At 40.4% G+C, this 14,103-nt stretch overlaps 2 protein-coding genes across 2 annotated transcripts in view; both read right to left on the reverse strand.

The window, feature by feature from the left end:
• The window catches only part of LOC145914358 (contactin-3-like), a 64,753-nt gene that overhangs the window by 32,659 nt on the left and 17,991 nt on the right, over nt 1–14,103 (reverse strand). The gene's annotated exons all lie outside the window — the stretch shown is intronic.
• Nucleotides 3,764–5,456, reverse strand: LOC145911224 (contactin-1-like). The gene is made up of 6 exons (XM_082998499.1): nt 5,449–5,456; nt 4,845–5,020; nt 4,629–4,766; nt 4,351–4,488; nt 4,193–4,288; nt 3,764–3,934 (listed from the first exon to the last, which is right to left on the reverse strand). Exons 1-4 carry the CDS (start codon nt 5,454–5,456, stop codon nt 4,370–4,372), a joined length of 441 nt encoding a protein of 146 aa, XP_082854625.1. The 3' UTR covers nt 3,764–3,934; nt 4,193–4,288; nt 4,351–4,369.

The following is a 14,103-nucleotide window of genomic DNA, read 5'->3' on the forward strand; positions in this document are numbered from 1 at the left end:
ACGCGACGTTTCGTTGTATTTTTTGTTTTCCGCCATAAAAAAAAATACACACGTCACTGAAGCCGAAAGCTTAAAATATATGGTATATATGGGCATACATATATAACCGAAATAGAAAATCACCAAAAAATTTATTGTTAAAACACTTGAGGGCAACAGCCAAAAAACAATCGGAAAAGCCCCACCTTAGCGCCCACTCGTGGACGATACCTTTAATGGACAAAACCACTAGATGTCACTACGTGTCGGTTCCTGTTTTGTTTTTGTTTTGTTGGTCAAGCGCCCGACTCATATACCAAGAAAAAAACCTGATCGGGATTCGTGCCCAGGATTTCCTGGGTTCAAATCCCGGTGTGGTAAAAAAAAAAAAAAAAAAATTTTGTCAATGCCCGTTACCCTTTAGCGCCCACTTGCAGATACTATTTCAATGACAGGCTATTATTACAACTGTTACTACTTGGAAGCATTTAAACTTCAACTGACTTTAAACTTTGGTGTGCGTCATGATCCTAAACAGCTTCAGAACCCCTGCTCCAACTTCTGTTCAAGCCTCTGTCTGATCGTTCATCGAACAAGGTTGCTTTTTATACAGACTGCCCCCCCTTTGTGCAGTAAACTTACCTTTGTTTGGCAACTTCGCAACTTCTTCCCGACAGGGGCGAAAGCAAATAGACAACGTCACGCTTGATTAATGATTGCCACGAGACCTGGTCGTAATATCCGCACCCAGAACTACTAAATAAATTTTCTGTTTGAAAAAAACTTTTGCCACCACACGTTGACAACTTGTTTAATTTCACTTGAAAAAGGAATCAATATTTAACCTTTTCACTCCATGCATACAAACAACTCAAATCATCTTTGCATCACTCAAATTATTAAAAATGTAACGCACTTTGATCAAACAAACGCAAACGCTTTAGAACCGAAAAACTTTGGATATATGTTTGTTGTAGATGTACCTTTAGTTTTACGCAAAGTTGCCATGGCCGTGTCACATGCACTTTAATGTCATGATCGTTTGGGATCCCCACCCAAAATAAATTTGCTGTTTAGATGGCTAAATAAACGCAACCGCAATAAATTTTTGGACAAAATCCATGCAAAACCTGTCAGCACTTGCTTTAACGTTCAGCGAATAACCACGTTATACCTAAAACTAACTATTGTTTCCAAACATGGAGCATTATTACCGAACACGTGGCATTGTTATGAAACAAGTGCCATTTTTCGTTCAATCGGACCTCAAAAGAGACATAGCAGCCTGCAACATGCAAGGTTTTTAATTGTTTTGTCGTTATTACAAGAAAGTACAGGAAATCCTTTAATTGAAATAAACCTGGTCGTTCTCATGCGTCAGTTTTTTCTCAAGATGTTCGACACCCAATAAAAAATCGACGCCCTACTGGGAACTGGCCAGAACGCCCAACTACGAATGACGAGCTAAGTACATACTATAATTACGCTCAGTCGCTTTAGATCCACGACAACGTGATTATATTGCAACGAGATAACAACACCCGAGTGGTTGTACCAAAGGTACTTCGTTCCAAAATATTAGAAATGTTGCACCAAGCACATTGGGGCATTTCACGTATGAAACAAATGGCCCGCCGTTACGTCTGGTGGCCGCGTATCAATGCTGATATTGAGAATCTCGTGAAAGGCTGCACACCTTGTCGACAAGCAGCAAAAGCGCCAGACAAACAATACAGAAGTTGGCCGAAGACATCCAAGCCCTGCGAGAGCATTCATGTGGATTATGCCGGGCCTTTCTTGAACAAGATGTGGTTGGTGTGCGTAGACGCGCACTCGAAGTATCCTTACGTGTCCCGATTTCAGTCACACCATGCACCCCCATATCACCCCGCTTCGAACGGAAAAGCAGAACGCTTCGTGCAGACATTTAAGCGGGAAATGCAGAAAATTTGTGCGGGAGGGAAGACATCAGGAGATGATCTTACTACAGCAACACGATGTCTCATGACAACGTACAGGTGTACGCCCCATTCGGCACTGGAATTTAAAACTCCAGCCGAAATTCTACATGGTCGTCAGCCGCGAACCCTACTGTCACTTTTCGCACCTCATCATAGGCAAGATCAACATACGCCAGAAATGAAGCAAGCCATCGGTCCGCTTGTGTATGCCCGCAACTACTCATCAGGACCAAAATGGCTTCCTGGCAAAATCATTAAAAAACGAGCAAATAAAACAAATATTTTTTGTTTTTGATTCCTTATATATTCCCCTCCCACCCATACCGAGTTTGTATCATCAGTTCAAACTCCATAAAAAGTCAACCTACTAACAATCTAAAACGTGTCAAATTATTAGAATTGAGTAAGTTTTGTGCTTGTTACAATAAACCACATTACTGGCTTAGTGATTTTTTATGAATAGTTACATGACATTTGTGTCATATGTTGATGTTTTGCAATGCTGCGTGCTTCAACGTGCTTAGTAACCAACGCAGTAAAATGGCTGATTCAGCTAGGCTGCATTTGCCTGGGCTGCCAACGTAAGCGCTGTGGTTCGGGAACGTTCGGGATTTACGAGGTTACCAAACACCGTTCCCTGTTCAAACCTCGTTTACAAATCTCCTAAACTTCGACGAGCATTGTTCGTCAAACGGGGAGAGGGTTTAAACTCCCGTAAAGCTGTAACAGAAAGTTACTTACATGTTTTCTATCATCTACACCCGCGGTAACATGGACTTGGTAAGAATTCCACTGACTGTATTTTTGTCCAACCCCAAAAATGGTTTTCTTTCTAATATCGTTCTGAGAACCGAGTTGGCGTTTGCGCCTCCCAGTGCGACTGGCAGCCGTCCTACGACAGACGGCGATATTCCGTGAGGTGATCACCTTAAACATGGGTGCCTGACTCGACAACCTTCATGGATTCATCGGTGTTCATACCATTTTGTTTCTTTCGCACATGTTCATCAGCGTGGTTGCTTTTTAGCCCCATATACATTTGATTTCATATGAATATCGACTTTTTTAAAACGTGAAGAATCAAAAATCTTATTTAGGTACATCGACAAAAACACAATTGCTTTTGGTATGAAACCTATTTACAGTTTGGGGGGGCGTAAGGCACAAGTCCGTTACTAAAAGGAGGAGTGATAGAAAAAAGGTTAAGAACCACTGGTTTAGGCGAAGAAAATCGCCTGGAATTAACGGCAACTTGCGCGTCTGGCAGCTATATTGGATTGATGTGCGCGTTTACTGCCCCGTTAAGTCTCCATCAAATAATAAACGTTTTCTCCTAATTCTCTGAGTCACTTTAAAAAGTTCTGCGAAAGATTTTAAATTAACGAAAATTTTCTAACTTAACTTAACTTAATTTTTTTTTTTCTTTCGTTGGAAAGTTTAGCCTGTGATCTATCTTTGTGTGAAAAAAGTAAGTCGCTACCTCGTAAGGCGGCCGAGTCACGCGCGTTCAAACTTTTGTTAAATTTCGATTTTTTTTGTCAACTAACATCCCTCTGGTGTTTGAAACTTGGTGGATATGTGTTTAGTCGAAAGTTAGACTATTTACAAGACGCACAGACTTGTGTAAAGGAGTTCTACAACACCAACAGTAAACCTTGAGATAGAGAATGCCTTAGAGGCCGAGTTGCCATTCATTTCCAGTCGGTCTCTTTGAGCGCGAGGCCGACACTTGGATGCATAAATATACAGCAAGAAACAATTCTTACCAATATATGAAACCTCCAACTGTATTGAACTTGATTTTCGTTCCCATGTCACGCCGTTCACCGTCCAATTCCCTCTCACAACACATCTATATTCGCCACTATCTGCTAACGTTGGTTTAACAAAAAACAAACTCCCATCAAGTTGAGACACATAATGAGTTTTGTCATTTTCAACAGACTTGAATCCATTGGTATTTACTTTTTCCCAGTAGAACTCAACTTGATTATCTGAAAATCAACACTTTTTAAAAACTTGAAATTTTGTTTTTAATTTTTTGAAATTAATTTATCGTTAATTATTGCAAAAAAGATTTGAAATCACATGTAGTTCCCACGTGCCTTCAAAATGTCACAGAATACTTTTTTACCAAATTACGTCACGGAGGAGGTACGGTTAAGTTATGACGTCATAACTACCGTGGTTTCGATTAGAAATTATAACAACTGCATTTGTGATTAACCTTAATTTATTTGCAATTAACGTACCTGGCGCGTAAAGTGTTTTTGGACAAGAAACAACGCTTCCAACTTTATCCGGAATAATGAATTTTCTCGGATTATCGTGGGGAAATGGATCGATGTCTGAAACAATTAATCATGACGAAGGTGTGGAGGAAGTTATTACGACTGAATTAAGAACTCACATGCGAATGTGAGGTTTCCTTAGTTACTAAAAATGATGCTGTCATCACTTGTGACGACACACTGGTAGCTGGCCTCGTCACCTGGTTGTGGGTTTGAGATTGTTAACGTCCCGCCAACAGTTTGGAATCGAGATTCACCTTGGGAAAGTAAGATGCTTTGTTTGAATATTTGTTTGAGCAACAGGATTGATTTTAAATTTGAACCTTTTATTTTGTTTTTCCTTTGAAAACACGAATACCGATTGTAGCGATAATTTAGACGCTTATATAAATTTTACTTGTATTCAATGGTTTGTTGTCTTTCCTCCACAAATAGATCGGATTATTGAGGTTAGTTTTACACTTGAACGTAATATCAGCTTTAGAATCGCGTGGAACAACTTGGTCTTGAGGTTCAACGTCGAAAATATTCCTTGCTGTCAAATAAACAGTAAAATTTGTTTAATTCCTCAATCATCCTGAGCTAAACTAAAAAAATAATTTCTGTAACACACCTACGCATTGTGATGTCATAAACAGAACAAAACCAATCCAAGTAACATAGAGGTGGAAACTAAACATGTTCGGGTTCGGATTGCTTTTGGTTGAGCCACAGGTGCTCTTAAGCCCCAACATGACGTCAACGTGGTAGTTCGGTCGCTGGGGTTCAACACCTTCTATTACTATAAACCTAAACATAAAAAGTATGAATAAATCATTCTGTAATGTTAGCGGAAATTGTTGTTGAACACTGATGACCTTGAACGCTGATAACCTAGAACGATGCAACTTCTGTTGACGTATCGGTATGTAGAACGGCTATAAAGTTGAATTTCAATGAAACACACAGCAGCACAGAAATAATCGGTGTGTCATCAAATAATGTAAGGCCCCCCACATAAACAGTAGAATGTAAAACTTTTGAGCCCCGACTTACAGACGTTATAGTTCCTACCTTACTTATCTGTGTCTGCAGTTTTTCTTCGAATCTTGCTTAAAATTCTCCGTCACCAACATCAAAATATTCTTCACGATTCTGGTTGACAGAATGCAGAGTACAATATTAAATGTAGCTGTGGTGGTCGAACTGACGTTGATTCCTGTTAAATATTGTCTTGCATCGACATTTTGTATTTCCAATGCATAAAATCCAACAACTTCTCATTTTATTAAAACATCTCATGTATTTCAAAGCAGAACCAGCTTATCTACAGACATATATGTCGAGATATTTATTGCAGCTTTTATATTTTTCCTTACAAATAATTCCAGCGCACTTTAAGGTGTCTACATGTTAGTCGCGCAAATTGTCTGGAATCCCCATGTTTTTGGAAGCAGATGTTTGAGGTTTTCACAAGGAGACGTCGCGCTTGTTTATTGATATTCAGGGTGGTAAATATTGATTGGTTGAGAATGCCGACATATGGGCCGTATAAACAAAACAAGAAATTTTCTATCGAACAAATTCAAACAAACCCTTGAGGTTGAAAAAGTTTAAGACTTTGATGCGAATCAATTTATTTGGTCTATGCACTCAACTGTGCACTCAACTGTGCACTCAACAGTGCACTCAACTGTGCACTCAACTGTGCACGACAATCAGGTTTTCCCGCTCAAGACCCTTCCGTCCTACTCATTTTACACACAGGGATTTTTGTGGTAACAAGTTGCCCGGCAACTTTATGAATGAGTTTTGAGTAAGATTGCAGACACCGCCAAGTTTCTCCAATAAAGATTCACGTAGGCATTGTTTGCTATCTGATCACGTGACCATTTGTGTAACCGAAATGTTAATTTTTAACTTTTACGACGAACGACAGGGGAATAAATTTTGTGTCGTCAGTGGTTTGTAAAACCAATGACTTCCTAAACTTTATGACAACCCCGTCCCCCTCCCTCCCTCCACACCTATGACAGTGATCCAATTTAACGTCCGTTTTCTATTCAAGTTAATTTTTGTCACCACTTGCCCAATAAAACCCGGTAAAACGACACGACTGAACAAACATTGTCAAACTTAAACGTTTACGACACAATTAAACGCATGCGTGGCTCCTGGTACATTTTATTGTTGCCCAAATATGGAGCGAATCCACCTGCCTACAGTCACCCTGTCTCTCTATAATAAGTAGAGTTGCTGAGAAATCGTATTACGTTTATCTTGCAAAGAAGTTGTATGGCCAATAACGATAAAATAGGTTGGGCACCGATAAAACCAGAAGGGTTATCGAGTCAGGCGCCCATGATTCAATCTGAATCGCAGTTATCACATCACAACATTTGATTCGCATGAGTGCCTATCGCATGTTCCGCAAATGTTTAGGGCCACTATTGGGTTTTGTATAGTAGAGGTTAAGGACAAGCGTCCAGGGTGTGTTCTTTGTCTTTTGACGCACCATATTCTGTTTTGCAATATGCAAATGAATTTTGCAAAAGCCGTAGCCGGGCCCAGTGTGGCGGCCCGATCTGTGCCAGCACGAGATCCGTTTGATACGGACGAAAACTTGGAGGTAGACGCCCGTTTCAACCCAGGGCTGAAGCGTCCCGAAATTCTAACGTTGTTGCGGCAACATAACATTCGCTGGCGGACTTTCCTAGAAGGTCTTTTACAATTTTCCAATGGAAGAGTTAAATTTTACTGCCCAACAAAAGATCCCGTGAATTTGCCATGGCGCCGCCACTCTCTAGAGCCCCAACGCCCGTTAAAGGGAAAAATACTCAAGACACTAGAGGCGGTACATCGTCGTATCCCGCAGCCCGAGTTGGCTAACACCGCTCCAACTTACACCGCTGTACAAAATAAGTGTCATTCCGGTTACAATTCCCGTAAGTTTTATAAAATCCACTAAAAAAAAAACTGTTTACATTTATTTGGGGATCAAACTGGGAGAGAGTAAGCAGAAATGTTTTATGCGCAAAGGTTGAGGAAGGGGGAATAGATATGATGGACATCGGGTCTTATATAAAAGCACAAAGATTTTCTTGGATAAGAAAAATTTTGAATCCGAATTTTATGGCCCCGTGGAAAACTATCGAAACAAATATAACATCAGTAAACAAAATGGTATGCATTGCATGCAGTGATCTTACGGCAAACAGCAAAATTATTAAAGCAGCATCTCCATTAAGTACATTCTGGGTGGCCCTTAAGGAGTGGAGGGATTGTTTACATGCGGCGGAAGGTACCAAAACGGTTTATAACAAACTATTACGGTACAGCTATTTTTGTTGCCAGGCATACTAATTAATCGGAATTGCTCTTCTGGCACTTAGTTTCTAAAGTGTTTATTGGAAACCAACGTTTCGTCTGCCATCCGGCGAGACTTCTTCAGGGTTATGTCAACAGTGAAGCATCACGCACATAAAACACTAAAAACACAAGGAAAACACAAGGAAAAAGGAATAGATAACACAAAAACGACCATTGCATAAACGATAAGGAGCAATGCGTATATTTTCCAGCTGTATACAATAACTTGTTGTAAATGTTACGCCCCGCTACACACCTGGTTTACGTGACGATGCAAGCGGTGCCAATGTTATCTATTCCTTTTTCCTTGTGTTTTTCTTGCGTTTTTCCTGCGTTTTTAGTGTTTTATGTGCGTGATGCTTCACTGATAACATAACCCTGAAGAAGTCTCGCCGGATGGCAGACGAAACGTTGCTTTCCAATAAACACTTTAGAAAGTGCCAGAAGAGCAATTCCGATTAATTTATTATGGTACAATAAAGAAGTAAAGATAAAAGGAAAACCATGTGCTTTTGATGCATTTATACGAAGCGATATATTAGAATACCACCAAATCATTGACGAATCCATGCAATATTGCCATTTCAAACAACTACAGACAGAGGGCTTGAAGATTTAAGCAAAAATTATACAGATTACCTTAAGCTCATAAAAGCCATACCAACAAAATGGGAAACAAGTTACGATAGATCAACTATTTTAACCCGCCTTAGGGACTATGTCAATGAAAAGTTTTATTCCGCAAAACAAGTACGAATATTATGCATCAAAAATTAGAAAACCCCCAAGAAAGCAGCAAAATAAATGGGCAATCACCACCCAATCGACCCTAACGGAAAACCAATGGCAGTCGCAATATATAAATAATTTTAAATGCACCCTGCAAACGAAATTAAGATCTTTTCAAATGAAATGAAATCTGCGGGCATTGGTAATGAATGACGTTTTATTTGACTTCGGACTGGTTGACACGGGTGAATGTGTTTTTTGTGGACTCGAAACTGAAACAATTTATCATATATTTTGTATGTATGTTAATGTTGCAAATTTTTGGGAAACTGTTAGTGCTTGGCTAGATGCCAAATTAATGGCAAGAATTGTTATCACCGATCAACTTAAACTTTTTGGTACAGAAAATGGAAAAACGAACCGGGAAAAACTAATTAATTTAATTTTACTGATAGCAAGATTTTGTATTTATAAATGTAAAATGGCCAAAATGCAACCCTGTTTTGCAATGTTCCTTCGACAAGTACAGCAAGTTAGAGCAGCAGAAGAGAAAAACTGCAGTAGCCTACGAACCAATAAAGTAAACGAATTTAAACGGAAGTGGAATACTTTGTAAAAACTTGTTTTGTTTCTCTTTTCTTTGTCGTTGTTAAAATTCGTTCAGGTGTAAAAAAATTTAGTATGCGTAAAAAAAAACAAAAAAAACACCGCTCCAACGCCCAACAATTTTTTTTTTTTTTACCACACCGGGATTTGAACCCAGGATATTCTGGGCACGAATCCCGATCAGGTTTTCTTCTTGATATATGGGTCGGGCGCTTGACCAAAGCTGCCAACGCCCAACAATAACAAGTTTACCGCGTACACAGGCAAAAGTATTAAATGCTTATGTGGAACTGCTCACTTAAAATGCCGCTGTGGCAATTGGGCCACAGATGAGGCCTACACAAGCCCATCCCGTTGTACTAACAAGAAATGCCAACGCCCCCAAGAGGCCGTGGATCCTGGAAGAACAATGTTAACATCCTCCACGACCCTCAGTTTTCACACAACTTCAAACAAACTTACCCTTTATGGCAAACCTTGGCTCCCCTTCATTCCAACCCCTTGGACTACTGGCTAACCCTAAAATTTAAATTTAAACACCTTGCCCAAACCCATTCGAAACTCCTGACCCAACAATCACGACACGAAATCCAAACCCTACAGCAACAATTGGAAACCTACCGCCAAACCCTCAACGATAACCCTTCACCTGAAAATTTTGATAAATTCCAATTCACCAAAAACTCCCTTAAGGAACTTTATATTTCGAAATCCCGCACCTCCATCCTGAAATCCCTCTCTTCCGACCCTCAATTTAAAAAACATAGCTGACAAAACCCTTTATTCTAAATTAATTCCTTTTACTCGCGCTACTGGGACTTGATCGGGGCCGACCTCACCAATGCTCTCAACTTCTCCTATTTCAAAACCCCGGCAGATATTAACCTTGGACATTTAACCCTCATTCATAAATAAAACGATCCCACCCCACCATCTAACCCTAACCGCCCTATTTCCTTGTTAAATACCGATTTGAAAATCCTACAGAAACTTTTGAACCTCCGATTAAAATCTTTCATACCCGACATTCTTTCATGTAACCAATTCGCTACCCCCGGCTCCTCCACCTCCAACGCAACTCTACTCTTACGCGATCTTCACCACCACGCATCCTCCATCAATTCGGACACTTTCTTCATTTCCCTAGATTTTCAAAAAGTTTTTGATTCTGTTTCATTTTCCTGGCTACTTCTTCAGTTACATCTCAAACGCTTTCCCACTTGCTTTACTAATTACCTTTCTGCACTTCAATTTAGCGCCAACTCCCGGGCCCTCGTAAACGGCTTTGCCACAACAGACTTTCCGATCAGAGGTATCAGACAAGGAGAGGTATCAGACAAGGTGACTGCGCTAGATCTGCTTCTTGTTGCCCTTCAAAACAACCCTGCTATCATTCCAACCCCAGTGCCATGCCGCAACACACCCAAGGCAATCGCTTACGCCGACGACGTCACCTTAGTGGTGGCTCATCGGCACTCCCTCACCAAAGCCCTCGTCCTCATTGACAATTTTGCTAAATTTTCTGGATTAAAACTAAACCCCACCAAAACCTAAGCGATTGCCATCCTTCGACCTCCCATTGACGACCCGACCTTGTGTAATATAAAGTGGAACCCTAAATCGAAAACTCCGTTAAACACCCCGATAGGCGCACCATCAGACATCACCGCGACATGGCACAAAGTAATCACCTCTTTACAATCCCGCGCCAGATCTATCAGCAACCCTTTTCTTACTTTTGACTCTAAATGCATCCTCACTAAGACTATACTTTTACCCCAAATTTCATACCTTGCTAAAACTTACCCCTTACCACCCCAGCAACGAGAACGGATCGACGGCATTGTGGTAAAGTTCGTCGTCGGCCCAAACAATCCAACCTTGCCAATTAACATCCTGGCAGCCCGTCGTGACCATGGCGGTTACGGCGCGGCAAACATTCCCCTCTACGCTGACCTATCACTTCTCTATCCTATCAAACAATATTAAAACCACCGCCTTCAAGAAACCCCGACCACCGCACAACTTTCATTCATCGAATATAATCTTGGCCTTCCCCTTAGCAAACTTTTCCACCTGAGAACGAGAAACTTTCTACCACACGCAACCACACCTTCTCCCCACTACAAATTCCTGTTAGACCTCATCAAAACTTTCAACCTCACAGAAGCCGAACTGATGACGCGCAAAACCAAACCTCTATACCTCCGACAACGCCACGACTCCTCACCAATTCAACGACTGGGTCCAAATCCACCACCCGATATTCCCAAATTACTTAAAATCCTTCAATTACCGGCTTACCCACAAAATTTTACCGTTAAACTGTCAAAAATCCTACCTCCCTCTGGACCAACAACCTCTTTGAAACTTTTACTCACCTATTCCATAATTGTCCTTCCATTCAGCCTCTTCTCTCCTTGATTCGCAACGCCTTTCGAACTTTATCTGACCAAAACACCTCTCCTTTTGACACACCTTTGCACATCGCCTTTCCACAACTTCACAACACCTCACACGAAAACATTAGGAGCACTTTTAAACACTTCACTAACACACACTATCTGAAAAACACGACACACGACCCATCAATGACATACCCCGCCACTTAGTAACATCTTGCAAATCCTATTTACGTTTAAAACTATCTATCCAACGAAATAGGGGCAACTACTTTCTCGAGGAGGTCCTGGACAACGTTGTCAACGCCTTCAACAACCAGAGAAATACCGACAACACATAATAGCGCCCACTCCCGGATGGCACACCGACAAAATTTGTCCACGCGACGTTTCGTTGTATTTTTTGTTTTCCGCCATACAAATGTGATGCACACGTCACTGAAGCCGAAAGCTCAAAATATATGGTATATATGGGCATACATATATACCCGAAATAGTAAATCACCAATAAATTTATAGTTAAAACACTTGAGGGCAACAGCCAAAAAACAATCGGAAAAGCCTCACCTTAGCGCCCACTCGTGGACGATACCTTTAATGGACAAAACCACTAGATGTCACTGCGTGTTGGTTCCTGTTTTGTTTTGTTGTCATTGCCCGTTACCCTTTAGCGCCCACTTGCAGATATTATTTCAATGACAAGCTAACCACTATGTGTCGCCAACATTTTTCTTTTGTGTTGTCTTTTTATATTTTTTGTTTTAATTGTTGCAATACTCGTTGATACCTGGGTGATATTCGGGGGGACTAGAGGTGCCCCGAATAAAATATTCAATGGGAAAACCAGGAACACCCAAAAATTGAATATATGTAAGATTTCTATGTTTCTAAATGTTGTGAATTACTTTGTGTTGATGAATCTATGCCGATGGTCGTACGGATGTAGACCTCATGCATTCGGCGGTTTTAATCTTATTTAAATACATTATAATATTTTGAAAAAATGCATTGCTTTAATGTTTGCGTTTCCAAAGTTTCTTGGTCGGTTTCTGGCTCATGTCAAACAAACTTTTCGCTCGATAAAAAGAAGCCAAGTCTGCATTTGACCAGGTGTTATAAGACCAGACCTAGTGGTGGGACACAAGCCGATATATTTGCATTTAACTACACAATAAATCAAAGTTTGCTGCACTGCACGGCGCCAATTTAGTTTACATAAGAGTTGCAGTTCACTGAACAACTTACTTGTATCCAATGGTTTGTTGTCTTTCCTCCACGAATAAATCGGATTATTGAGGTTAGTTTTACACTTGAACGTAATATCAGCTGTAGAATGAAGTGGAACAACTCGATCTTGAGGTTCAACGTCGAAAACTTCCGCTGTCACCAAATAAACAAAATATTTGGTATAAACACTGCGCTACCAACCTGAGTAAATATTCAAATGTGTTGTCATTTTGCCAATGTTCGAGACTCTGAAATAATCAGAGCGATGACCAACATTGATTAACTTGCGAAAGCTTTGCCTGCATGGATAACTTCCAAACTGCGAACTTAGAAACAATTACTATTGAAACACAAAGTTTAATGTTTAAGTTGCCCTGTGACTGACAATAATAACATCTTGAGGTCAGTTGGAAAGATAAAACCAGTGTTGTTGTAACATAATAAGTTATATATCGACACCTCCGTCTTTCAAAACATAGAGGTGATAAAATAATCACTCCGCCACACCGACTGGTGCGGATGCCCCGCCAGCTCGAAAACCGCGCCGTGTCGGTTTTTATAAAAGGTAATTTTTGTCCATTTATCGTCATTTGCCCATTAAAGACTTGACAAAAACGACACGACTGAACAAACTATGACACTTCTGACACAATTAAACGCATGCGAGGCCTCGGTTACATTTATACTGATCCCAGTTTAGTGCTGACCCATTTCAAGTCAATTACCTACATAGATCCTCACAAGAATTGTTAAAGTTGTTCACAAACCTCTGTCTGATCGTTCATCGAACAAAATTGCTTTTACACAGACTGCGCCCCCCCCCTTCCCCTCTGTAAAACTTTTTCCCAACCGAGGCGAAGGCAAACAGACAAAGTCACCTTTGGTTAATGATTGCCACGAGACCTAGTAGGTTCCCTGGTCGTAATATCCGCACCCAGAACTACTAAATAAATATTCTGTCTTGGATCAAAAACTTTTCACACCACACGTTGACAACTTGTTTAACTTTATTTAAAAGGAATCAATATTTAACCTTTCCACCGCATGCATACAAACAACTCAAACCATCTTTGCATCACTAAAATCATTAAAAATAGAACGCACTTTGATCAAACAAACGCTTTTTTGAGAATAAAAAGACTGGCCCATACTGTTGTTAACATTGTAGTGTTTCATGTACGAAAAAATGTTTCGGCAAGAACTTATGCCATCATCCGTCTGACTGACGCGGTTGGTGTTGCTCAATTATTATATGGAGCTGACCTGACTGACGTCACAGATAAGGATCGCGCGGGTGGTGACGTCATATTGTTATAGGCCGCATACCACCAGGGGCGGAAAATGCGCAGTAACCGACGCAAAACGCAAAGTACACAATAAACGGCATAAAACACACATTAAACATTGAGTAGAAATAGTGGAACTTCTGCACCAATATTTCTTTTTTTTATTCTGCGCCCATCCATACCGAATTATTATCAGAACAAACTCTATATAAAGTCATAAACAGTCTACTATCAATCTAAAACGCGTCAAATTGTTAGAACTGAGGAAGTTTGC

This window comes from Ascidia mentula, chromosome 1 (assembly GCF_947561715.1).
Source record: "Ascidia mentula chromosome 1, kaAscMent1.1, whole genome shotgun sequence".
In the NCBI taxonomy this organism is placed as follows: domain Eukaryota; kingdom Metazoa; phylum Chordata; class Ascidiacea; order Phlebobranchia; family Ascidiidae; genus Ascidia; species Ascidia mentula.